The sequence below is a fragment of the Lynx canadensis genome, chromosome D1 (genome assembly GCF_007474595.2).
Source record: "Lynx canadensis isolate LIC74 chromosome D1, mLynCan4.pri.v2, whole genome shotgun sequence".
NCBI classification, from domain to species: domain Eukaryota; kingdom Metazoa; phylum Chordata; class Mammalia; order Carnivora; family Felidae; genus Lynx; species Lynx canadensis.
This window is the reverse complement of record NC_044312.2, coordinates 18,021,937-18,048,894: the sequence shown is the minus strand read 5'-3', so window position 1 is coordinate 18,048,894 and position 26,958 is coordinate 18,021,937. Positions and strand designations below refer to the sequence as shown.

Here is a 26,958-nt window from a genome sequence, read left to right as displayed (position 1 = left end):
GCTGGCATGGAGAGGTCCACTAGTGCCCCAGTATTTTCACAAGGGGCCCTGGGTCTCCTCCACCCCTTGCTGCCATGACCTCAATTACAGGATAAAGTAACAGTGAGTAAGTGTTTATTATGTTCTGGGCCCCCATACCTTCCACCCGAATGCCCTGAAAAGCAGTATTATTCCCACTTTACACAGGAGGGAACTAAGGCTCAGAGAGGTCCAGTGATGTGCGTGATATCACACAGCTCCTGAGTGGCGGAGCAGCTTGGTTTGACTACAAAGACGGTTCTCTTTTACCGCACATTCTGCACTTCTCTCCAGCTGTGCCTCCTCCCTGGGGTCGGAGTCTGCTCCTCTCCCACCACCTGGACTGAGTTTCGCAAGCACAGGGACAGTAGGAGGACAAAGCTGAACTCTGGTCACTGTGCTCCAGGTCCTGACTCGGCGTTGTTCACAAGGGCTCCAACGGGGGCGCCTGGGCAGCTCAGTCGGTTAAGCGTCCCACCTCGGCTCAGGTCACGACCTCACAGCTCGCGGGTTCAAGCCCCGCGTCGGGCTCTGTGCTGATAGCTTGGAGCCTGGAGCCTGCTTCAGATTCTTTGTCTCCCTCGCTCTCTGCCCCTCCCGTGCACGCACTCAGTCTCTCTCTCAAAAACAAACAAACATTAGGAAAAAAAAAAAAAAAAAAACGGGCTCCAAGAAGGAAGGGAAGAAAAACTGGCATGTGCCTCTTGTTTCCTAAGTGCGGCTGCCATGTCATGCTCGGTGTATGTCATCCTATTGAATGCCCTCGGCCATCCTTCCAGGGAGGTATCGTTGTCCCCACTTGATAGACAACAGGAGGCTAGAGAGTTCCTAAGTCACCTTCCCAAGGTCACACAGGAAGTAAACAGGTGGCAGAAGGCATAGCGGCACAGGACATGGCCACAGAGAGCGTAAATACTTAGAAAGAACGCCAAGGCGAACGTAAGATATATACATGTGATTTGAACTTCACACAAAGGTACCAGGAAAATATGTAATGCTTGTGACCAAAGGGAGTCTAAGGCTCTGGGTCCATCCTGAGCGTCTCAAAAGCTTACTGTGTGCCAAGGCTGGGTGATCTCACCAACGAGGCCTCAGGGGCCATGGTGGGAACCCCAACTCTCCTTGGAAGCCCCCAAACAGCCACATCCCCTACGCTCAATGGTGATGACCAAGATGGCATGCCTAGGTCCCTTGCCTCTCCCCCAGCCTCATTACAACTAAGCACTTGTGGGTGTTCTGATTTTTCTCCCCCGATTCAAGAAAAAAAAAATAATGTAAAACACAATACAACTCTACTTGGTCCAAAACCCGCTTATTAAAAATCTACTTTTGGAGAGAAGGAGAGTAAGTGGTATGATTCCCCATGGAATGATCTCTGTTATGCCTAATTCTGATGGCTGGAAAATAGAATTAGATGCCTGTTCCTAATTCAAATTGCAGTGTCTCCTGGACCTACATTAATAAGGAAGGATAGCAGAGTTTCTCCTCAGAAGCTCTGAGCTACATTTCCCTTCAGTCCCTGATTTCTTCACCCTTTGATTAGATTTTAATCCTCCTTGCCCTTGAACTTCTCCTGCGCTGCCCGCCCTTCCCTGGGCCCTGGTGGGTGGGACCGGAGTCACTCAGCAAGCCTCAATGGATGAGTTCTTCAAGCAGAGGCAGCACTGTGTGGTCGATGAGTCCCTCCTGGGCTGTGGCCCGGCCTCTCTGGGACTTGGGCAGGCTCATCCTTTTCAGGACGGGGTCTGGGCACGGCCACCCTGCATCCCGCTCAAGGGAGCGAGGGGACACGCTGCTCCAGAGAGAGCTCTGCCCCTCAAAGGACAACGTGCCCACCCTGAGCTGGGGCTCTGAGTCTGTCTATGCAGACCAGGAGGGCGGGAGGGGCCGTGGAGGAGGACATTCTGGCCCAGAGTCAGAGGACCTGAGTTAGAGTCTTGCACCAGCTGTGCGACCTCAAGCAGGTCCCCGAGCAGCTTCAAGACTCTGTTTTCTTGGCTCTGGAACGACCGGGGAGGAGGGAAATGGAATGGCAAAATCGTAATTGAAAGTGCTTTGCCATCTGCAAGGACTCGTATGAATGTCAAGGAATATTGTGATTCTAAGGGAAAGAGCCCTGGTCTAGGAGGCAACAGACTCTAGCACAGTGCTCAGTGCACAGTAGGTGCTTAACTGACAGAGGAGTAACTTCCTTCCCAGGAAGAGCTGAAGCGGAGAGAGAGCAGGGCTCACCCTACGCGCAAGAAGGACTGAGGCTAGACATAAGAAAGAACTTCCCATCAGGCTGGTGAGACATTGGACTCGGCACTAGGGAAGGGCTGCAGGAGGATCTCTGCCAGGAGAGATTTACGGCCTGTCCTTTGTCTCTTAACATTCCTGCCGTATGCATGGAGGGCACCAGTTCGGTCCTGCCCGAGCGGGTTTCTGGCAAACATTTCTAGGGGAGAGTCCTTGAGTTTGCGACACCATTCAGCGATTCAAGGATGCCGTACGAGGAGGGCCAGCTGGTAGAATGCGACGTTGCCCAACTCCCTTCTATCAACTACTAGCATCCGGTGGGCTTTTCTATCAGCAGCCTTTTGGGACTCATGGTCAAAACTATTTGGAAGGGAAGAGGTAAGTGGTTGCTTTGGCCACAGGACAACTCAGAGCATCCGTGCTAATGTGTGCTGTGAATCTCCATGAGGGGGAAACAGAATGAAGTGTTTATCCAAACGTTTCTCCTTTTCATTTTTTATTTTGGCCACAAAACACTTCTCATCTAAAGCAGTGCTGTCCGATAGAGCTCTCTGGGATGCTGGGCATGTTCTGTGTCCTGAGGAACTGCATTTTGAGTTTTATTTACCTTCCACGTGGGGGAATTCCAAGACCTCCAAGCCCACTGGGTTCTTGTAATAATTAAAGAAACTATATAGAACGCACACAGGGTTGGGACTGTTACTTTGTTTCTTGGGTAGCACCCAGTAAATCATACATCTGTGTTTATGCAAATAAGGGAATGAATACACATCACGGGGAGGCCGTGGGGTGCAAGGGCCTGGTAAAGAAGGTGTTTTTGACCCTTGACAGGGAAAGGACCTTTGTTTACAGATGCTGTAGCGATTCGGGGTAGAGAAAAGACTTAAGCATGCAGAGCAGTCCGGGGAACCCATAAAAAAAAAAAAGGAGCCACGATGGGAGGTGACAAACCTTTGCCAACAGAGCCCACCCAGCCCTGCAGGGTGAGGCCTACATAGGCGAGGTGCACAGGACACAGATGCCTGGGGCTCAGACACTGGGCCCCAGGGGCAGGTAGTGGCCAGCACCTGCCTGACCACATGTGGGTACACAGCTGTCACTGGGAGCACACAGATGCACAGATTTGCTGCAAAGTGCTGGCTTATATTAGCTAAATCTCATAAACACTAAATTTATGTTACAAATCGTCTGACAGTCAGAGACACCGTATTTCTAAAACCTGCATTTGCAAAAAAATGCTTTATCAGGAATTGCCCTTGGACCTCGTTCCATCAGCAAAACCTGCTCTCCAGGGGCAGAAGCTTTTCAACCCATCAAGTACAAAATGCATCCAATTTTATATTTTCCCTCTCTCTCTCTTTTTTGTAGCTCCTTAACAATGAGGCTGAAAATGTGGGAATTGAGTCTGTGGATGCAAAAAGGCTTGGAGGTTGGCCAGTCTCCCTGTAACCCAGTTCTCTCTGTTCCGCCCATGCCTGGCAAAGGGTGTTCCTGGATTTCTCTCTCTCTCTCTCCCTCCCCGCCACCATATAGACAAACAGCCAAGGACGCATGGGAATCATCCCCGCCATCTGAGGGAGCCCTCCCCAACCCGGCTTACTCCCAGCCAGGGGCAAATCGATCAGGCTGAAATCCACAAGCCAGGACTGTGTGGGGTGGAGCCCGGCTGGGGAAACTTACATTCTGCTTTGGCACAGATGAGGCAGGCGGTGGTGCAGTTGAAGAAGTTCAGGATCCCAGCTACAGCCACGCTGATGTCGGTGTTGCTGGGGTGGAGGTTCAGGGTTGTGAATCTCTGGGACTGGAACTTGATAAATTCCTCTGGGGCCACTTTGAAATGGGGGACCTGGGAGGAGGAGCAAAAAATAGGCAGCAGGGAGGATCCAGGATGAGTGAAAAAGCCAGCAAGCCTGAGTGAGGCGAGGCTGTGGACGGTGGATTCTTCCATGTAAGAAGAAGGTCTACGGAAGACCTTTGACACACATCGGTGGAGGTGCAGCTTGCGGGATTCGGGACCCTCACCAGAGGAAGAAGACAAGATGACATCCTTGATGTTGCACTTGACAGTGCTTAAAACAGGACCACCCAGGATGAGAACCCCTTCCCCCGGAGACCCGTATAAACATACTGTGGGCCTTGGAGCTGGGGTCTGTGGCCCTGAGAGGCCAAAACAATAGGTCTTTATTCTCAGAACAACTGCCCACTGCAAGGCAGCCAGACAAAAGGCTCGTGGAGGCGTAATCCTTATGATATTTTATTTGTAGTTAATAAATCAGAGCAGAGACGACAGAAAGAGAAAAACACTGCCCTGGGGACTAAGCAAGGAGCCCCATCAGACCAGCCCGGCCGACAAGTGTATAAACCAGCTCCCAACAAACTTCCTATGTGACAGCCTGGACCGGGTGCCTCCACAGACATACACACGGAGTAGGGAGCGCCTGCCGCAGGCTAAGGAGCCATCCAGAGAGCCTCTGAACAGAGCCAGGTAAATAAAAACCTGCTCTGGCTTCATTAGGACCGTGTCAGCTTCTCTCCGCGTCTATTACTGATCTTTCCGGCAGGCACTGCCCCTGCCTGCTGCCTCTCTTCTCCCGGTCAGAGATATTAACAGGCTGTGATGCTGCTTTATTGGCAGCTTAGGCTATTGGGTGGGTAATAGGAAAGTTAAAGCGTAATAAGCTGCCATCCACCTTGATTTGGTTTTGTCACCCTCATCCCTGGTAGCCAGAGCCAGGAGAGCTGAAGGCTACTTGCGTCTATCAGAGATGGACTCAGGAAACCTCAACCCCTGTCTTTCCTTAGGACCCGTGCACTATGGGAGGGCCAAGGTACAGCCAGCATGGTTTGGAATGATGTTAAAGCAAGCGGGACTGGGGGTAGACAGCAGAAAGGACTTCCTGGTGGTGAGTTCACCGGCTCCTAGAGTGGGTTATTCAGAAATGACTGCAGACGTTTTCTTTGCCTGGGCCAGTCCGAAGTCTGGGATAATGTTGAGATGGTGTTTATAGGGGTCTGCTACCTTGTCCTTTTAAGATTCTGGGAGAGGTCAGCCAGAGACCAGAGCTCCTCTGAGACTGGGGGCAGGGGAGAGCGAAGATTTAGCAGAAATCAGGAAACTCCTGAATTCAACTAGGATTAGCCCTTGAACCACAGAGAGGGCACCCAATATTTTCTAGCAGAGACTGAAAAATGCACACCTGGAGAAACCCTGGCGAGTTAGGAGACAAGACTCAGAAGAGTGAGGTGGATCTAAGGGGTGTCACAAGGGGTCCTTCTTCCCAGCTTGTATTTTGCATCCCATACAATCTGCCTAAAAAGAACAAATGCACCTTAAAAGGAGAAACCGTTCACAAAGGGGCAAGATGGAGGCCAAGGCCAGGCAGGGGCAGGGTGGCCAGGCTGGCTAGCCGCTTCCTGTGTGGCCACCCAGCCTACACAGTTCCAGCTAACTCACCCCCAACAGAGCGGAACCTTAGAGACACCCTTGAATCCACAGACCCTAGTGATGGATGAGGAAAAATACTCCGGATATTCAAGGAAGTGAAGGACAAATGGGTTTTCCAGGTTATAGACTTGGGTTTGCAGCCAGGTTCTGCTGTGTGATTCGGGGCAAACTATGTAACCTTTCTATGCTCCCTTAGGATGGAGAGAATGATACGTGCCTCTAGGATTTGGGGGAGGATGAAATGAGAGCCTGTGTATGAAGGACACAATGGCCCAGTACCTAACATGTAGTAAGTGTTCCAGTAATGCCTACTTGCTTCCCTTCCCCTTTTCTCCCCAAATCTAGGGGCTCCTGAAAAAGCTCTTGAAACTCTTCTGTGCGGGGGTGAGGCTGGAGGGGCCTCCCCAGGAAGTGCAGTCGGTGGGAAGTCTCCCGCACAGCCCGGCCATCTTGCAGGCGGCTGGAAAACCAGCCAGCTGCTCTGACGGGCCCAGGCAGGGATGGCCCAGGCCAATCCAGCTGATTCTCTCTCTAGGACAAAGATCAATCCGTAATTGATTTGCAATTGCAAATGCATCCCAGCAAGTCATTGTGGAGGTGTGGGGGGGAAGGAGAGGTGAGGCAGAAAGCGACCAGCCACAGGGCTACAGAGAGGGTAGCAGCATTTAAAGGAATGAACTCCTCGGTGAGAACTCCATTTCTTTTCCCTGGAGCGGAGGGGAATCAGTGTGAGGCAGTTCAGCCTCATAAAATATGAAAAGAAATGCATAATCTGAATGGAAAGGAAAGGATGCTCTGGAAGGGACATGACCAGACAAAGGAGGGGTAACCGGCTGGCTGTTCTCTGGACAGCACAACCTGTCTGGCTGGTCAGTGGCACGGGGGGGGGGGGGGGGGGGCAGGGTGGGGAACACGGTTATAAATCAGGGTCTCTGCCTCTGGCCTGAAATGCCAAACAGGGTTAAGGGATATGTGTTAGCGGAGGGGGAAAAAAAATCCACTGAACCCCACGAGGAGGCCATTTTGGAGTGGGGGTTGGGGGGTGACTGTAAGGGACAGTGAGGCAGTGTGATGGGGAGGGGGGTGAGAGGAGAAAAGAGGAAATGGGGAGCCTAAGTCTTGGCAACCTCACTTGGTGAAGATCACAGGGACTGCTGGAATAACAGCCTGCCAGAGATCTGAGCTGTTACTTGGAGCACGGCAAGAAAGATTTAAATTAAACATCAGCTCTAACTTCCTGGGGCCAAGGCCTGTCAGATGGGGGGGGGGGGCTGAGTAGAGGGGTGGCGGGGGAATGCAGTGAAGACAGAAGCACCTTTTTTGGCCTAGGATGAGTCAAGAGCCATCTTTCAGGGCATCTGAGGGGGTAGGGATGGGGAGCTCTCCGCAGAGACCTGGCCTGTGGCCAGAAGGCTCAGGGGGCTTAGCCTATAGGGCAGTGGCCCAGGGCTGGGGAGGCAGGGGTGGGAGGGACAAGACCAGCCACAGGACTAGAGCTAGGACGGCAAAGCACTTTAAAATGCAGGTAACGGGGCGCCTGGGTGGCTCAGTCGGTTAAGCGTCCAACTTCGGCTCAGGTCATGATCTTGCGAGTCGGAGCCCCACATCGGGCCCTCAGCTGTCAGCGTGGAGCCCGCTTTGGATCCTCTGTCCCACTCTCTCTCTGCACCTCCCCCGCTTGTACATGTTCTCTCTCAAAACTAAATTTAAAAAATTAATAAAAAAATAAAGTGCAGGTAACAATTCTGAGAGTGGGTTCATGAAGAGGCAAGATAGATATCTGGGCAAAGACTCAGGGATTCGCCAGGCCTTCTTCCGACCGTGAGAAAAGTGGGTGACATTAAGGGGGTAGACTCCAGGGGACTGTAGGGGGGTGGTGGTAGGCTCCAGGGGACCGGGGGCAGGGGGTTAGGCTCCAGAGGATGGAGGATAGGCAGCAGGGGCGGCTTGCTGAGGCAGCATCTGTCCCGTGGTGGGTTTTCTCCTATTTCTAGAATCAGATCCTCCCAAAGCTACTGCTCCTGGAAGGCTGAGCCTCCAGGCCCCAGAAAAGGTGCAAGACTGATGCTTCCTTCCCCTGTCCCTCTGCCCTGCCCTCTCCCCGGCTCCTGACCTTGCACCTCCCGTCACCAAGCTCTGTCTGTCCTCGAAGGACCCTGGCTAGAAGGCTCTTCAGGGCAGAGAAGGGCTGAGGGGGTACTTTGCCACTGTCTCCCAGGGATGTATGTGAAAGGGAAGACTGACGGATTCCTGGAGAAACTAGGAAGGGTTCCAGCAATAAGCGAAACAACAAAGGTTCGAGTTCGTTTTCTCCAGGGGAAAAGGAGGGAGAGAGTTGATGGAACAGAGAGCAGGCTATTACTCAGAAACTCATCCCCAACTGTCTTTATCCCCCATGGAACTGGAACCAGTGGAAATGATCTCAACACGGAAACGACGGAAGCTCAAGTTCGAGGTGACACCTGAGGAAGAATTCACTGATTGAAGAAGTAAACACTGGAATTGGTGAATGGGGAAGAAAACCAAAGACGACCTTTTCCTAGAGAACTTAGACAGCAAGAGTTTCAAACTTTATTTTAGCAATAAAATGTAGCAGTGCCTCCCCCGCAAAGGCATTCTTTGCCAGAATCACCGTATCTGAACAGAGAATCATGAAGCAATTCCTGGGGAGCTCAGACTTCTGTCTTCTTGGTGTCCTCAGCTTCTCCCTCCACCCATCACCTCCAAGGGCCCCCCCCCCCCCCGCAACGCCCCACCCCGGGATACAAAGACCCAGAGCAGCTCAGTTTAAAAGTCCTGTTGTGAAATCTCCCCTCTGTGTCCCCTCCACCCAAACAGCCTGGAGAAAAGTGAGTACCCAACAAAGGACCACTTCTTCTCACTGTTTTGATGTTGTTGTTGGTAACACCAACCAGGCCCCAATGGGCTCCTCCAGACCTTGAGAATCCATGACATCTTTGGGCCCAGGGCACAGGTTGCCAGCCCGGAGACAGTCCCCAGGCTGGCGTAGCACTCACCTCCTTCTCCCCACAGATGTTGCTGATGATAGAGCTGGAGGCCGGACTGGAGGAGGGTCCCAGGACGGCGACCACCCCCTTGGGGAGGATCTGACACACTGCGGCCAGCAACAGGACGGAGCGCGGGCAGCAGGAAAGGAAACAAGGCACTCATCAGGCGGGATGGGGGCCGGCTCCCCTGCCTGGGGTTCAGGCTCACGCCCAACCTTCACCTGCAGGACCCTCACCTTCCACCACTCTCCCCCCAGCGTCCTCCCACCTTTCCAAACTCAGTGCCTCTCCTCTTCTGGACTATGGGGCTCCGGGACAGCTTTATTGGAGTTTATGGAAGGTATTAAATGAGGAAATGACCCAGGTTATGACAACATACGGCCACAGCCAACAGGGTGTGTAAATTGTCTTGGCTGTCATTGAAGGACGGGGGCTAACGGCGGAAACCTGCGGATTCCATCCTGCCAGACCTGCAGCGAGGGTGCTGGGAGCCTCAGCATGGCTGCCTCGGGGGCTGAGGGCCCAGCTCACAGAACGGTCACCTGCCGTGCAGTCTGTTAGCCCCTCAAATCTAAAGAGGAAGGGGAGGGGCGCCTGGGTGGCTCGGTCGGTTAAGCGTCTGACTTCGGCTCAGGTCATGATCTCACGGTCCGTGGGTTCGAGCCCCACGTCGGGCTTTGTGCTGACCACTCAGAGCCTGGAGCCTGTTTCGGATTCTGTGTCTCCCTCTCTCTCTGCCTCTTCCCCGCTCATGCTCTGTCTCTCTCTGTCTCAAAAATAAATAAACGTTAAAAAAAAAAAAATTAAAGAGGAAGGGGAGGAAGAAAGGCAGACAAACAGTGGGACAAAGGGTGGTAGAGAGGACGCAGAGAGAAGAAATCAGACTCAGCTAAAGCCAAGGGAGCAGGAGGGAGATAAGCAGAAAGAGAAAACAAGAGGGAGAGAGAGAGAGAGAGAGAGAGAGAGAGAGGCAAGGAGGAGTCTCATGTCTCGATGGCATCCTCTGTCACTCTTGCTCACCTAGACCCCAGCTTGGTGCATCTGCTTCCCTGAGTGTGTTGGGCACTTTGTGATCTTGGGCTTCCCCACGGAGAAGGAGCCCTTCCTTCCTCTACTCTGGACACTCACCCTGTCAAAGAGCACCTCAAATGCCCTCCTCCTTACGCCTTCCCCGGCTCCTTTCTGTGGAATTAATCTTCCCCATCTCCCCCAGGGCCCCCGAGGCCCCTGCTGTGTCCCTCTGTACTGAGACGCTTGTAAATGTGCCGAATTCAGCTTGTTGCTTAGATGTCTTTCTGCTCTCACTAGATTTCAAACCCCGTAAGGGCAGCAGCTGAGCCATACTTGTCTCTAAGACCCCGCTTCTCACCTCCTCAGTGTCCAGCACAAGGTTTTCTAGGCGCCCAGCTCACAGTCATTGAACGAATGAGTGGAGGGATGGATGACTACGCAATCAGAAGAGGAGGAGAGAATCTCAGATTTTAAAACGCTACAGACTGAGCACCAAAGGACGGGAGAAAAAGGAGGTGACGGAGAGAACTTGACCGTGGTATCAGAACCCAAGAGTCGCCCACTGGAATATGCACCGAGGTTCCCGGACACACTGCAAGGCATTCTTCACTGCAAAACTCGGAACTTGACTCTGGACACATTTTCTTCCTACTCACGTCAAGAGTCAGGCTGAGCCATTTCCAAGGCCAGTAAACTGAGGTTAAGGGATCAGTCCAAGGTTCCTTACTGAGGAGGCGGCTGCAAAGCCACACCTGCAACCTAGATGTTCTTTCTCCTAGGGTAGGGTCCTCAACATTGGTCCACACAGCCACGTGATGGCCCTCATGGGCCCTCACGGGGGGAGCACCAGAGCCCAAATCCCAGTGTTGCCGTTTCACACACAAACCACAGGCTGTCCTCCCAGCCTGAGGCTCACGCAGGGATCCCGCCACACCGGGGATCTCAGCTGGCCAAGAGGCTGCGGGCCATGGGTACCCGAGCGGAGCTCATCTGTACTGTGTCTGAAACATTCCCAGTGACAAAGGAGCCACAAGCCGGCTTCCTCTCTGAAGACTGCTCTTCCAAGTTGAAGCAGTTGGCATGTAAGTTAGGCCATGTGATCTCAGCCAGCTTAACTCTTACTGGCCACTAGACGCTCTAAGTCCGTCGGCCATCAGACTCCTGAACTTTAGTGGGTCTTAGTTCCTGATTTTACCGATAAGGAAACACCACCCGAGGGATGTTCAGTGACTCCTCCTTAGAGGAGTCAGGCACCTAACAAAGGTCAGAGCCAGCACCGGAATTCAAGTGTGCTGACCCCATCCTGTCCGGTGCCCATTTTGCTATCTCGAAGCCCCCCCCCCCCCCAGCTCCCTGCAGCCACCCCACCCCTCCCTACCCACCCCTCTGGTCCAGACCCCCATCCCATCTCTTTCTACTGAATCTGCTTCCCGAGGTCACCAGTGACCTCTTAGCAGTTTTCCCATCCCATTCTCTCTCTGCAGCACCTGATGCTGCTGACTGCTGTGTTCTTTTGAATTTCATAACCGTCCAACCCTGATTCTGGTCAGTCTTCTTCACTTCCTTTGCTGATTCCCCTTCCTTTCTCCACCTGCTAAATCCAGGTTTGATCTGTGCCTCCCTCTCCCCGGGCAATCTCACCCTTGCCTTGACCTCTACTCTCCTCCCTGCCTAGGTGATCCTGTACTCTGACCTATGTCCTGGGTTAAAGGTCAAGTTCCAACCACCTGCCAGACATTGCCACGGGGACTTCGCTCTGGTATCACGCACCCATCATGTCCATGGCAGACAGGAAAGCCTGTCTTATTTACCTCTGTATCCTCCATACTTAACACAGGGCCTGTGCTTCATAGTTATGTGCGCAATAAATAGTTGCTGAACCACCCTGATGCCTGCTCAACACTTTCCATGGAAAACTGGAAATAAGCTACAGGTCTAGTCATAAGGGAACACTTACCTTAAATGTCGGTCATATACCCACATGGAGTATTATTTAGGTATTTAAAATGCTTAGGAACAGTTTATGACAGTATTAAAAATATTTATGAAATAATATTAAGAGAGAGAAGCAGGATATGAAATTATACATATATCTACATGAAGGCTACAACCAAGCAAATACAAAAAACAGGCGCTCAGGAACACCTGTAAGAAGATGTTATAAAAGCCCGCATTTACTGAGAGCTAATTATGCGCTTTATACGAACGGACGTATTTAAGTCTCATAACGACCCGATGAGATAGGAACTATGACTGTCAACTTCATTTTACAGATGAGAGAGTGGGACAGAAAAATTAAAGGGCAGAGTCGGGATTCACACCCTCAGTCCCTGACCCCAGGTCGGCACCCTCACCTTGGCACCCTGCAGCCTCCCACCGTCCCACGGTGATTAACTGGGACGTTAAGGGGGATCGCTTTGGCCAGTTCGACGTTGCATGATTTTCTTCCCCCTCTTCTTTTCTCTTACTTTCTATAATGAGCATCTACTCATTTTATAACACGTCATTATAAAATACAGAAGGCATAAAAAAAAAAAAGTTTCTTCCAAGGAGGAAGTAAAATTCAAATGTGTGTGATTTCCTCAAGATACTACCTTTCCTGGGGCGCCTGGGTGGCTCAGGCGGTTAAGCGTCCAACTCCGGCTCAGCTCATGATCTCAGGTTGTGAGTTGGAGCCTCACATCAGGCTCTGTGCTGACAGCTCAGAGCCTGGAGCCTGCTTTGGATTCTGTGTCTCCCTCTCTCTCTGCCCCTACTCCTGCTTACACTCTGTCTCTCAGAAATAAACATTAAAAAAAAAAAAAAAAAAAGGATACTACCTTCCCAGCCCTTCCTCCCATCGCACAACTGACTATTCCACACCAGCCCACTAGGAACATACTCCCAATTTTCCTACTTGAGCCTGGTCCCAAGTAGTTCTCCCTGACCGGACCTGGGATTCTTAACCTGCTGCCTCAGATCTGGGGGGTAGAAGTCAGTGGTCTGTGAACACTTTGGGGGGGAAAGCGACATCATTAATTTCTCTCCTAAGTAAAACTTGGCATTTCCTCCAATTGTGAACATAGGCAATAACCACAGTATCTTAACAGTACGTGTGACTTTGTCACCAACGGACACCCCAAATCTTTTCCTGCCACGTTGCAGTGCCTCAGATAATCTCAAGATAACATTTATATCATTATTTCAAAATCAGGTCAGCAGTTGCACCTGTTGCTAGGTTTGGCCATTTAATACCTTAATGAAGAAGCACATTTGCTAATATATCGTTATACAAATATTTTAACTCATTGCCATATAACTGGTTTCCTTGGTCATCCTTTCTATCATTTAAAAACACTTCTCTGAGAAGGAGTCCATTAGCACTATTCGCGCCCCCAGGTGACCGTGGTCTAGGCCCTCTGTTGCCCTTGGGCTTGGCAAACTCCTACTGATCCTCCAGTGCCCAGCGCAGACCTTGCCCCCAGGCAAGAACACACTTCCCCCTCCTTCTACCACATAACACCGTGGCTCTGATTCAGTCCTGCCCTGGAGCTGCTGAGACAGATCCTTCCCTGTTCTCTGAATTCCTGGCCAGCTTCTGCCCCAAGCTGGTTCATTATGTTGGGCCTCAATAGAGAGAAGCATCTCCTAAAAATAAATTCTTTTAGAAGGCTACAATCCCTTATTCCCAATTCCAAAAATCCGAAAGGCTCTGAAACTGGATGGTTTTCATCTAGCTCATTTGGTGCAAAATCTGATCGAAACAGACAGATGTGAGGTTATTTATAGTATGCGAATATTTGAACGTAATTATGCATTTATTTGAGTCTGGGGTTCTGCCCGAAGCCCCGCTAGAGAGGTTACTTGATGCATGGTGCGTGCACCTCATGACTTTTCCCGTAGCTGGAAAGTTCTAGATTCTAAAAACATCCAGCCTTAGAGGTCTGTGGACCTGTGCCGTTCCGACCATCCATTGTCCATCTCCCACAACAGACTGGGAATCCCTTGAGGGCTTGGGTCACATTAGTTCGGTTCTGACAAAAAGGAACTGTTCAAAAGATGTTTGCTCAACTGAATTGAAATGATCCAAAATGATCCAATAATCCCCATGGCCTGGGGACCTCCTGGGGTCTGGGAATTGTTCTTTTGTTCCTTATGAAGGATGCCTTGCTCAAGAAAAATGGAAACTTTATAAAGGGCCTCAGCTCTGAAACCTCTGGAACGCTGACTCGATGGGCCCGGGCCAGCTGCATGACAGCCCTGGGCAGTTTGTGAGAGGGACCGCTGGAGAGGGAGGTGCACCTTACCTCTGCCTCCCAGGGGGGCAGGGAAGAGAGGGAATGGAGACGTGAATGACATTGCCATGGCAACAAAGTTTCCCAGTCAGCAGAGGCATCGGAAGACCAGGGTCAGAGAAGCTGCTGGAATAAAAGACCATGATGGGGTGTTGTAAGTGGGGGAAGGGGGTGGTTCTTCCCCTCAAGATGCCAGTTCTGGCCTTGACCCCGAGTCCTTCTCTTGAGTCTTCACAGGGAGAGGAAGGGTCTGTCTGTGATGCAGACGGCATAAGAGGGGTTAAAGGTAGGATCGCTGATTACAAGGCCCTCCAGGGCAGGGGCAGCTTCCTGGGTGGGGCAGGGTCCTCCTCACTCACAGCCTGGCACCCGATGAGTCACTCAGTGGCTCCCTGAGCCCCTTGGTGAACAGGCCTGGCCACGGGGAGCTAACAGTGAGGTGGACCAGCGGGGGCTGGGAGAACTCGGAGCCCCCTTCCCATCAAAACACCTCGCGATGCTAAAGCCCAAGTCGGGCGGGAGGACAGGGCCTCTGGGTCTGGTTACGCGGCAAACCCAGTGCAAAGCGAAGCCTGACTGTCCCGGAGCAAAGCAAACAACGGCCTCCATCACCCTGGAAGAACCAGCCTGTGCCAGAGCCTGCGGGAGTGTGCTCCATCCTTAACCCTCTGAGAGCGGACAAGGGCTGAATGGGGGGCCTTGCTGACCCCCGAGCCGACGAAGGGGGCAGGTGAGGGTGACAGCACCAGGCCTCCGAACCGTCCTGCGCTGTGGGGGGAGGGTTCTCCCTGGTCAGAGAACTCAGAAGTGCCGCTGGCTCCCCCCCACCCAGGGCGTCTCTTGAAAGCCCTCAGCCTGGTCCTGAACAGCACCACCATTCACTGGGACATTCCATGTGCCAGGCGCTGGGCTGGCAGACGGGCCGGCGCCCTGAATTCTTACAGTCACCCTGCGAGGGAGAAGTTCGTATACGAATTCTCCTTCTACTCCTACTCCTACTTCTCCTATTGCTGCTGCTGCTTTGTAAAATTTATCGAGAGTTCACCCTATATTGGGTACTGCTCTCAGTCTTGTCAGCCCATCGCCTCATTTAATACACACACACACACACACACACACACACACACACAAAACCCCTCTTAAAGTAAGAACTTTTATTATCCTCATTTTATAGGCGAGGAATCTGAGGCACAGGAGCTAAGCCCAAGGTGCTGGCAGAGCCCAGGATTAGGATCCTGGCCCGTCCGACTCCAGAACCTGACCCCGAGTCTACACCGCTCTCCAACCCCGGCCCTCACCACTGCCCCACAGAAACTCTCTGCTTTAGCCACGCCCAACTGTCACTGTGCCCCCAGCCAGTGTGGCTTCCTGCCTCGAGCGCTGGCCCGTGCCACCACGCAGTCCGCATGGGTGCCTTCTCTTCTCTTTGCCCACCAAACACTCCAAAGTCCAGCCCAGAGGCACGATCTGACCACCAGCTGCAGCTAACGTTACGTATTTCCACCCGCCCTCTGCCCACGTCTGAGCCACGCGGCACAGCTACTGAACTTTATGTCACGTGTCAGACATTTTTGGGTTTTAACTGCCTCCTGGGAAAGACTGTGAGCCTCCGTCTCCCCACCTGCCCCCCAACCATGAGGAGGTTGGACCAGATGATTTCAATGCGTTTCTGAGTCCACGTTACGTACATGGGATGTGGGGAGCTCAGAGAGGGGGCAGCGAGGGATGTTTGTTGAGTGACTCATCGCCGTTCATATGACTTTCTCTTGGCTTCTCACTTTCTCCCCTGACGCGGACTTGGATTTGGTCTACTGAACTGATGGGAGAAACGCTTGCCCTCACTTACTGGAGGCAGCTTTGCATCACCCGAGGTCATGCCGCTGGAGCCCGTGAGGAGCTCGGGAGCTCATGGAGGAAGAGCAAAACCTTGCGGCCCGAGCACCCCACGCCGTGCTCCTCTCCACAGGCACAGGGGCCGCGTGGGGCCGGATAACCAGTGCGCCTCCGGGTCTCCAGGGGAAACAGTGTGGACAGCTGATAGCACGCTTGGCCTCACAGAGACAAGCCAAGGCAGAGGCGAGGGGTTGACAGGGAGGCCCCTGCTTCTGGCTCTGCAGTAAATTAAACTTCAAACTGGCTCTGGCAGCAGCAGGGACAGTGCCTCCGGGCGTCTGGGTGATAAGGGGGCGGGCGCTCAGTTAAGCTCGGATACGGCAGCCGCGGGAGACACGCTGATCTGTGGAACAGAGCCGGGCAAGGCCTGTGGGAACCTCCCTGCACGAGAAAGGCTGAGGTGCAGATAAGATACAGAAGCAGGGAGGGAAAGGGCCAGGCGGGAAAGAGATGACCTAGCAGGTCTCGTCCATCCCTCTCATTTCAGATCTGCGGGCTGCACGGAGGGAGTCCGGGAAGCCAAACATCAAGAAGCCCGAGGCAATGACGGTGACAGGGTAGGGGTGAAGGGAACCCCACGTGGGCTTGAGGAAGCCTTACGGGCGACCCTCACTTTAAATAAACCCACTATCTGAAAATCTAAGTAAACCAGAGACAAGAGGAGGTGATTTTGCACTTGTAACTTTCCAGTGTCCGGGGTTGTTGTTAATTAATGCCCCGTCTGGTCCTTCCCATCTCCCAGCCTGGTTTTCAACCATCAGATGAGGAAGTGGAACCCCGGACGTCAGCATCTTCGGTTTCTTGACACTTTGAGATCTTAGATTCTTGCAAGAGTCATTGTTCTCCTCGACGGATAGTCCCGCCCTGAACATAATTCATTAAAGCGTGATCTATCCAGAACTTTCTGAAACCCACCTACTGCTACTGAAAGTGGACACCATGGTACGTTGCTGGATTGCTACCGCAAACTTAGAGCTGGCCTCCGCTTTCCACAACCAAGAACCGCTGGCGTCTCCTTCGTCCCCTTGGAACAGAGCTCCTGGCCGAGGGTGACAGGTGTGAGTCTGGGGGCATTGCTCAGGGCCCCAGACTGACTCAGATAGTTTTCAGTTAATCATGCAAATTAGCCTTGGGCCACCAGCCTGGGGAAAACACAGCCCATGACACTGAGCAGCCGCTGGCTTTGGGTGGCCCATCACAACTTCCAAAGGCTCCACGCTGTCAGGTGCATCAAGTCCGGAAAACTGGAAAGGGAAAGGGAATGTCCAGTTACGGCGGACGCCCCGTGAAGCGTGCTGACATTAAGACAGGCCACTCGAGAAGAGCTGGGAGGCAGACGGTGCTGTCACCTCCAGGTGGCTGGACTCTGAACACAGAAGAGAGGGAGAGGATGATAAGACAGGAAGGAAGCCTGCTCAAAGGAGACGAGGAAAGAAAGCCAACAACAAAGTCCACAGGGGCCGTTTACCGAGTGCCAGTAACACGCACGGTACTAAGCATCTCACCTCCACCGTCTCATGCTGTGCCCTGAGTGACCCTAGGAGGTGATATTACCATCACCCTCATTTTACAAACGAGGAAACTGTAGAGGTGACTGGGTGGTTCAGGCAGTTAAGCATCTGACTCTTGATTTCTACTCAGGTGATGATTTCCTGGTTTATGAGTTTGAGCCCCACATCATTGCGGTGCCTGCTGGGGATTCTCCTCTTCTCCCTCTCTCTCTCTGTCCCTCCCCTGCTCATGTTCTCTCTCAAAATAAACTTAAAAAAAAAAACACACACACAAAAAACAAGGAAACTATAGTACATCCTATGCACACATAGCTAATAAACAGTAGAGCCAGGATTTAAAACTGACCGGTCAGATTCTAATATCCACGTTTCACTCTTTATAACACAGACTCCCCAAAGTAGGGATTGCAGATCTATCGTCCCTCCTTGATCCGGGGACCCCATCTCCCTCCTATCTCCTTCCCCCAACACGGCCACTGAAGTCCAGTCCCTGCCTGGAATCAGCCGAGAGCGCTAACCCACCACCTGTTCTCTCCCTTACTTCGGGAGGGAAACAGCTGGGCTGGAACATTCCTATGAACTATCTGGGTGGTGTTTAAAATCCATTGTGGGGAAGCAGCTCTGGCTTCAGATGAAAGGCCTTTGGGGTAGAAAGATCCAGAAACCCTGTTTCTAACAAATGCTAATCATGCCTCAAACACAGTGAGATGTAAAAGCTGAACCATGGGTTACTAGCTAATAAAATACTTGGCGCCTAAAAGAAGGGCATGAAAAAGACGCCCCAAAGCTCTGTAACGTGGAATAAAAGTATCCGTTTCCTTCATTCCCCTGATTCATCTGGCTAAATATTTTAGATGTATTGACTTTACTAAGACAGGCTGCGTGGGTCACTGGGAGAGGAAATTTACATCTGCTAATGACCCCCAACCACAATAGGCAATCTGTGCTCTCTGTTCTGCCCCAAGAAACCAAAGGGAAGGAGGGAGGAGCTGGCTTTTCAAAGTACGCACTGCAAAGCTATTTAGGAACCTAGATCCTTGTCGGGGACCCGTCCTCCTGACAAAGATCCACGACAGACTGGACTAGGAGATCTCACAAGACGTTGCTGGTATTTCTGACTTCATTCAGAAGGTGTAGAGACATTGGAATCTTCCTTTCATTGTACCAGAATTTCATCTCTTTGACAGCTAGGATTTCCACCTGCTCCTTGCCGGATCCCCATTGCCGAGAAGAGAGTCCCAGAGGCACTCACTAAATATTTATTGACTGAACTAATGAATAAGCGAAGGACTATTTCCGGTACCTGTTCCCTCATTCCCCTGTCCGTAGGAATCTGTGTCAATAGATCCTGCTGGACTCAACAGTCCTGTTCTGTATGGTCCCCTAAGACTGTTCACTCTCCCCAAGGGTCGTTATCAGGCCATCTGGCCAACACCTGTCACTTGTGACATCTGCCATGGCAAGATGAGCTGGACCCATCAGATCCTCTACCTTGCAAATTCAAACCAAGAGGTGCCGAGGGAAGTTGCCACTGATGTGCACGCTGGGCGGAGACTGTAAACCCCCTGATGGCAGGGACCGCGTCTACCTTGTTTTCTGCATCGTTCCCAATGCATGATATTCCGAATCATGCCTGAAATAGAGTAAATGCTCACTAAAAGTTTCCTGAATAAACAGACATTGGGTCTGCATGACCATTATGGAACAGGTGCATGATGAATGAGCCAGGGAAAGCAATAAGCCAGAGAGGGAACAGCACAGATTCGATATCACAAGAGCCAGAAAGGAGCTATGAGACAAAGATCCTAGGCTTCCTCCCTTCCTGCCCTCTCCGGAGCCACACAACATCCTACCTACCACACGTGGGCCAGTGTGATGTGTCTCTTCTCTTGCAATACTAATGGTCCAGATCAGAGCAGTGCTGGGTCCACACACAGAAGACCAGGTGTGTCACATGTACACCTGAGCAGGTGGCTCTTTTATTTTAGTCTGGTTTTGCCAGTGAGTGTAACCAAAGGCTGACGTGTGTTACAAAGGGAGGAGACGGGGCAAAGTCTTGGGGAAGAGACGTTATCACCTCTCTGGGCTGAGAGGCTCCTCTCCTTCCCTCTGCACTGGGGTTGTTCATTTCCAGCTCAGCTACGAGCACCAGCGCACTGAGTGGGAAGCTCATCCTGTACAGTCGTCAAGGGGATACCAGCAACACACCAGAGAATTCCAGGGAGGGCATAGCAGACCGGGCGCCGGCCTTGCAGGGTGACCACGTGAATGCAGGCTTCCGGACCCGCTCAGCCCTCAGCTAGCTCTGTGGATGGGCAAGATATTCAACGTTAAGATACTCAACGTTGAGCCTCTGTTTCTCTTATAAAGTGAGGCCAATAACACCTAGCTCTCGGGGTAGTAGCGTCAAAATCAGTGCCTAGCACATAGTAGGGGCTCCACGCATGTGACTCGAGTGACCTGTTACAGAGGGTTGTGTGTTATTTTAAGTGATTTAAATCTCACACCAACCTGCAAGATTTGCAAAGTAGAGGCTAGCACTCACATTTTGCAGAGGAAGAAACTGAGTTAAACGGGAAAAGTAACTTGTCCAAGGTCACCCACACAACAGCCAAACTCCATCCCAAGTCCCACAGTGCTGCCCTCACCACAAAATTGCAAGACGGGTGATCAGATGTGCCTGGATTAAGCTGGCTCTGGGCTGGCCATACCTCTCTTGATCACACACAAGGTTTCATTCAGCGGTTTGCATACGATACGTCCAGGAGTTGGATGAATCAATAGATGAAGGAATGAATGGGTGGGTGAATGCACGAATGAGTATCCTGTCTTAATTCTACTCCATGCATAACTGGCAACGAAACCTGGGGACCTCATCCAGACTAAGCCCTGTGGGGCCTCCTGATGCATGTTTCTCTCCCTCTCTTGGGAACGGCTGATCGCAGGCCTGGTGTTGGGTACAGCTCACACTATCAGCCCCTCCTCTGCCAGCAAGGAAAGCAGAGGGCAGCCCTGCCCATTCTACGTACTGGTTTCTGCAGTCTCGTACTCGCTGTCTCTGAGAAGCTCAAAGATGTCCACTTCGACCTTGGCCTTGCCCAGCCTCTCAGGAGCGCGGTTGATGCGGTTCTTGGCCAGGGTGATGGAGAGCCGCTCCCCTCTGCTGCACTCCATGGGGTCATCCAAGATAGCAGCTGTGGGCAGGCAACCACACGGAGACAGTTGGTACCCTCTCCCGTCACCCTCCTCTTTCTCCAGTCTCCCCCCACTGCCACCTTCCTCTTCCAGGCAGCTCCCCGCGTCCCCCTCCACCCTGCCGTCCTCGGAACTGTTCCCAGAGCCAGCTCTCTACATGCTAAGGGTCGTGGTTCGTAGCCAGGTGCAGCCATGAATTCTAATGTGCATCTCTACCTCAGGAACCCCATCACGTCATAGCAGGGCCCCGGGGGCCAATGTGTACGAGGTCCTGAGACCCCGGCGTGGCGATACGCTTGGATGTACATCTACATGTGCACACCGGCCCGCGTGTGCAAAGGAAGGGAGACAGTGGCTGTCCTGTGAAAATGGCATTCTGGGCCTCTGCGAAACTCCCTGAGATGAGAGGGTTAAAGGAAGCCAGGCATGAGAGGGAGAGCTGTGGCACGAAGGAGCAGGGTCAGTGTCCTGCCAAACCCGGGTGCTCCCGGCTCAGACACTGACGAACCATGGCAGCCGGTGAGCGAGGCAGTTTCTCTGAACTTCCTTTCCTCACTGAGTGTTACGAGTAGTAAGAGAACCTCCGGGGGTTGGTGTGTGACTTCAGTAAGATAATGTACGTGGGTGACACATCCGGATTTCATCGGCGTGACTTAATAGGAATGGTTGGAGGGAGGTACCGATAGCTGCCCAACTTCCGGAAGCACTATTCAGGTAGCACAGAGGCCTAGGTTCGAATCCCAGCTCCATCCTGAATTAGCTACGAGACCTCAGTTTCCTCACCTGGAAAATGGGGAGAGCGCCCAGTCCTTGGGCTTCTGTGAAGATTACGCGAACAGTGTATGCAAAGTGCTCAACATAGTACCTGGCACATGGTATAAACGCTCAACAAATTGAGCTCGGGATATCGTTCATTCTCTTGGCAGCGGAAGTTACAAAATCGAGCATCTGTACAAAGCTTGTATGTGAATGCTCAGAGCAGCACTATTTCATAATGACCCCAAAGTGGAAAACTCCAAATGCCCATCAACTGACGAGCGAATAAGCTAAATGCGGTATATCCACGCAATGGAACAGTACGTGACAATAAAAAGGAAGGAGGTTCTCACACATGCCACAACATGCATGACCCTCGCAAGCATGATGCTAAGTGAAAGAAGCCAGACGCAAAATACTGCACATTGGATGATTCGTTCATATGGAATTTCCAGAATAGGTAAATCCACAGAGGTGGAAGGTAGATAGATTAGTGGTTGCCTAGCGGCAGTGGTGGAAAAGCTGGATGGCATGGGGGAGTAATTGCTAATGCACACACAACGTTTCTTTGCGGGGTGATGAAAATGTTCTAAAATTGATTATGGTGATAGATGCATGATGCTGTGACTATACTAAAAACCACTGAGTCGTATACTTTTAGTGGGTGAATCGTGTGGTATCTGAATTATATTTTAATCAAGCTGTTACAGAAAAAAAAAAAAGGAGAAATATGAAGTTTATCTTTCAGAGGTTTGAAGGCTCAGAAAAGCATCACGGGGAATCACGCCAAATAGATTTCACCGACTCGTGGCCCTTGAATCTCTGTGGCTGGTGTGGACTGAAGAGACCCAGGTCCCATGCTGTCTTCTCCGAATCCTGCTCCCATACCTACTGTGACCCATTTTCCAAACCAAAAATCAGGACACAGAATATTACAAAGCCTTTTTTTTTTTTTTCTGATTTGTGGATGTATTTATACGCGTTGCCTTGTTGAACGATGAAAATCAGATTCATTGACACAGGTTGGGCCAGACATTGGGCAACGGAGGTGCGTCCAAAGACGTAGGCATTTAAGTGGGCTTCCGTGAATTAAGTAGCAAAGTCCTCACACACCTGGCGTGATCACCACCTGCCTGAGTGGCCAAAGGGCTAGAAAGGTGTGTTTGAAGAGCCTGAGGACACCCACAACACCTGCCCAGGTGGCCTCAGAAAAGCGAGACCAGGATGAGAATACTACTTGGGAAGCAAAAATCTAAACGATTGTACGGGGCTGGCCCAGGAGGAGGACCCTGGGAAGAGAAAAGAAGGGCAACCTACAGAAATGATTCTCAAATGGTGTTCCTTGGAGGGCCCTGGGTCCCATTAGGAAGCAGAGGGGGAGGCCACATGGAGGTCTCCAGCCCACGCCAGCTTCAACCAGCACACCTCCCCATCAGTTTTGGATATTTGGGGTTCCACGTAAGACTCGATATGGAAAAAAAAAGTTGCACCATTAAAAACAAAATAGGGGGCACTCAGGTCATGATGTCACAGGTTGTGGGTTCGAGCCCCGCATCGGGCTCGGGGCTAACAGCGTAGAGCCTGCTTTAGAACCTCTGTCTTCCTCTCTCTCTGCCCCTACCCTTCTCATGCTCTCTCTCTCTCTCTCTTAAAAATAAGTAAACATTTAAAAAAAAACACAATAATATAAAATAAAGTAAAATACAATAAAATAAAATAAAATAAAATAGAATTAGAAATCACTAGTCTAGTCTTAAAGCATAGAAAAGAGACATCTGAAATGCTAGGAATGGGCAGAGCCATCCCACACAAGTCACGGGAAAGAGGCACTAGATCCATGGCACACGCGCTTTACGTTAGCAGGCACGCATTTATTCAGTGACGACATTAGTGTAAGTGCTTAGTGGACACGATCTCACTCAATCTCTGCAACAACTCTGTGACAAGTGTGTGTTCTGTGTGTTATCCTCATTTGAGGATGAGAAACAGAGGTCAGAGAGGTCGAGGGACCTGCCCCAATTCACAGGGCTGGTGAGCAGTAGAGGTAGAAGGTAACCCCAGGTCAACCTCACATAGACCCTGGACCCTGAACCAAGGCTCATTTCCTTCGGTGCAATTCGTCTTCAGGGGAATTTGCTGCCGAGAAGGGGGTGTACCAGGTAGGTGCGTCTCAATCAGCTCAGGCTGCTGTCACAAACAACCACAGACTAGGTGGCTTATCTAGCAAACATTTTTTCCTCACAGTCGTGGAGGTGGGGGATCTGAGATCAGCTAGCATGGTTGGGATCTATTGCAGACACCTGCCTTCTTACATGGTCCTCAGATGGCGGAGAGGGAGGGACAACGTTCTCTGGACTCTTCTCAGAAGGGCACTAATCCCATCACGGAAGTCCCCCCACCCTTGTGACCTCATCAAAATCGAATCCCCTCCCCAAGGTCCCACCTCCTAATACCATCATCTTGGGGGTTAGGGTTTAACACGTGCATTTCGGGAGGACACAATTCAGTCCATCGCAACAGGGCGCACGAGCCTTTCACACACCATAAAGGAAGTCTTGGGGCCCCTGGGTGGTTCAGTCGGTTGAGTGTCCGACCTCGGCTTAGGTCAAGATCTCGAGGTTCACGAGTTCGAGCCCTGCATCGGGCTCGCTGCTGTCTTGCTGCTGACAGGCTGACAGCACGGAGCCTGTTCTGGATCCTCTGTCCTCTTCTCTCTCTGCCCCTCCCCTGCTCCCGCTTTCTCTCAAAATATAAGTTAAGAAAAAAAAAAAACATTAAAAAAAAAGTCTCATCAAGGCAAATCAACTCTGAAACACTAATAGACAGGACCCTGGGCCTCTGGAAATTCCCCTAGCTAACACTCCCAACCCCCAGTAAATTTCTAAAACTGGGAGCCTTTTTCTCTTTGGGCCATATGACCTCGCTCTCCCCAACTTTTCCATCGATCACCTTGTAAATATTAGTAAATCACTTGTAACCAAGTAAATTAATAAAACAATCTCTCGGAAAATGCCCACGTCCCCTGTAAGTCTGGGAAGGAGCTCAGCCCTCTAGGGTGGCGGGGGTGGGGGGGAGCTCCCTCAGCGATGTTTGGATCAGGCTCATGCTACCGACGCCTCACTTGTCTCTGTCACGTCAGTACACGAAGGGCACAAACCCACCTGGACCAACAGGAGGCAACACACATACGATCGTCTCTTCTGGGGTTGTGGGTTCTCTTCTCCTCGACAGCACACCTTCAGGACACATGCTGGGAACTGAATGTGTCCCCCCCCTGCATTCACATGTTGAACCCTCAGCTTCCAAGGTGACTGTGTTTAGAGACAGGGCCTTTCAGAGGTAATGAAAGTTAAATCAAGTCATGAGGCTAGGTCCCTGCTCTGAGAGGATTAGTGTCCCTGCAAGGAGGGACACCAGAGAGCTCTCTCTTTCTCTCCCCCCCGTGTGAGGGTGTGGCAGGAAGGCAAGCCAGGGAGCAGGCTCCCCCCAGAAAATGAGTCTGCTGGCACCTTGACCTTGGACGTCTGGCCTCCAGAACTGTCAGAAATAAATGTCCGTTGTGGACGCCACCCACTCTGTGGTGTTCCGTTATGGTGGCCCGAGATGACAAGGAAAATGTGCCAACACCAACCCAGACGTACAGGACAGCCGCCAGCCATGGAACACCACATAATCAACTCACAGAGCATCACCGGACACACCCGGAGACAGAGGGATCATGACCAGGTGGGGAAGAGGGAATGTGGCAATGTTATATTAAGGGGCATATGAGGTCCCCCGAGCACCTCTTTCTTCTTTTCCTCCCCACCGGGTTCAACGAAGGGACTCTGCAACTCCCTCTAACCTCCATGCTGTTCTGGGCACCACTTTTCAATTCGGGTTTTAGGTTTTTGACAATGATCAGCTCCTGTCTGGGAACAGCCTCGACTGGGTGGCTGGTTGGCCTCGGCCATATTGAGGTCAGAACCCAGATTCCGGGGCTGCGGGCACAAAGGATGAGGTACAGGCTCAGGCTCTTAGGACACCAGAGGAACACGTCCCCAACAGGCAGTCACCAAGAGCAGGCTTGCTGCTTGGCGGTCCCTGGCGAGGGGCCCCGTGTGTCTGGAGAGCAGCGTGCTCAGGACTGAGTGCGCAGCTGACGCTCCTGGCCCCCGGGCCTGGCTGTCCGGTTATGCCAGGATGCCGCTCAGGGTTCCTAGCCGCCTGCCTAAGGAAGAACAGCATCACCTGGCACAGCGTCCAGCCCCGGGGCCGGTTCTTCAGAGAAGTCAACGAGGACGCGTGGTAAGGCCGGGAGGTCGGGGGCTACAGCAAGGGCAAGGCTGAGATGGAGAGACGCAGTCAGGGACCAGGGTCTTTCTCATGCTTCCGGCCATGGGGACTCTGTGCCCAGGGACTCTTCCACAATAAGCCCTCCACATGCCTCTTTCATGCCCAGGGAGCTGGTGACCCCTTACACTGGGCCTTTCTCCCCACAAGCCAGGAGCTGTACCTCTGCCCAGTTCTCTCAGAGTTCCTTTCAGGCTCATGCGAAGGGAAGGGTGGCCTCCCGACTCTGTGCCCACCTCCCCTCCAAGGTCTCCTCCATGTTCCAGACCCAGACTGAGGTCTACTCCAGAGAGGACACCTCCCCTGGGGCTGGCTGGCCTGGCTCTGCCCACTCTACTCCCTTCTGGTTCACCCAATGAGTGTGGCCACGATTATCACTGACCTGCTCAAAGTTCTCAGGCCTCCCCATTATCCAATGGTTGGTCCCATTTGAGTCTCTAAGATGGCATCGGGGCCTCTGCACTCTGGCTTCCACAGAGCGCTCCCTTTCACCCCCATAGCGACAGCGCCCCTATATCAGGACCAGGACTGGCCTACGTTCCTTCCTCCATTGCCTCTGCTGACACTGGCCCCGCCCCTTATTCCTCCTTTCAAGGACCCTCCTTCTTCCTCCTCAGACCCACCTCTTCCAAGAAGCCCTCCTTGACTTCCCCAGCCCAGTACTCTCCTGACATTTCCCCAGCGACCACTCATTGCCCTGGAAGGGTGTTTACCTTAACATCGAGGTCTTTCTGTAACTTCCCTCAACTAGATTGAACCTTAAAAGCTCAGAGTGATCTCCTTCCTTTGAAACTCCCAGGTTCCCCGTCCCAAATTAATTCCCTCTTCCTTAAAACTCCCACAGAAATTTCTCTGTACCGTTCATGAGACACTCATCACTTTTGACTTTTTTATTATGCCTATCTGTTTATCCGTCTTCTCTCCCGGAGGCGGCCAGCTCCTTGAGGGTGAGGGCCAAGCCAAATTCATCTCTGTACCCTCACGATTCCAGACACGTATGCCGGAGGCCCTTAATGAATGGTTATTGAGTGAGTGAAGAATAGGAGGGGGTGCAGAAGCATGAGATATCGCTCAGACTGAGAACAGTCCCTCGGAACCAGCACTGCAGGGTGCAGGGCCCGCGTGGGGGCCTCTAGGGCACCCGGGGGCCGGCCCACCTGTGCGAACCGGAACAGGGCTCTCCCTCCTCGAATTCTCAACAGCCTGGAAATCACCCCTCAGGTTGGAAAAATCAGCCTCCTTTAATCCCTTGGGTCTTCTAGAATCTCTCTCTACTC

General features: G+C 52.0%; 1 protein-coding gene across 1 annotated transcript in view; it reads right to left on the bottom strand.

Moving 5' to 3' along the window:
* Window positions 1-26,355, bottom strand: part of GRIK4 (glutamate ionotropic receptor kainate type subunit 4) — a 183,033-nt gene extending 156,678 nt beyond the window's left edge. Inside the window, exons 1-6 of the mRNA XM_032595059.1 lie at window positions 26,305-26,355; window positions 25,580-25,657; window positions 25,194-25,329; window positions 20,428-20,592; window positions 8,719-8,816; window positions 3,937-4,102 (exon numbers count right to left, since the gene is read on the bottom strand). Of these exons, the coding sequence (XP_032450950.1) occupies window positions 3,937-4,102; window positions 8,719-8,816; window positions 20,428-20,592; window positions 25,194-25,329; window positions 25,580-25,657; window positions 26,305-26,355 (694 nt within the window). The remainder of the gene's footprint in view (window positions 1-3,936; window positions 4,103-8,718; window positions 8,817-20,427; window positions 20,593-25,193; window positions 25,330-25,579; window positions 25,658-26,304) is intronic.
* Between the last annotated feature and the right edge of the window lie 603 nt (window positions 26,356-26,958).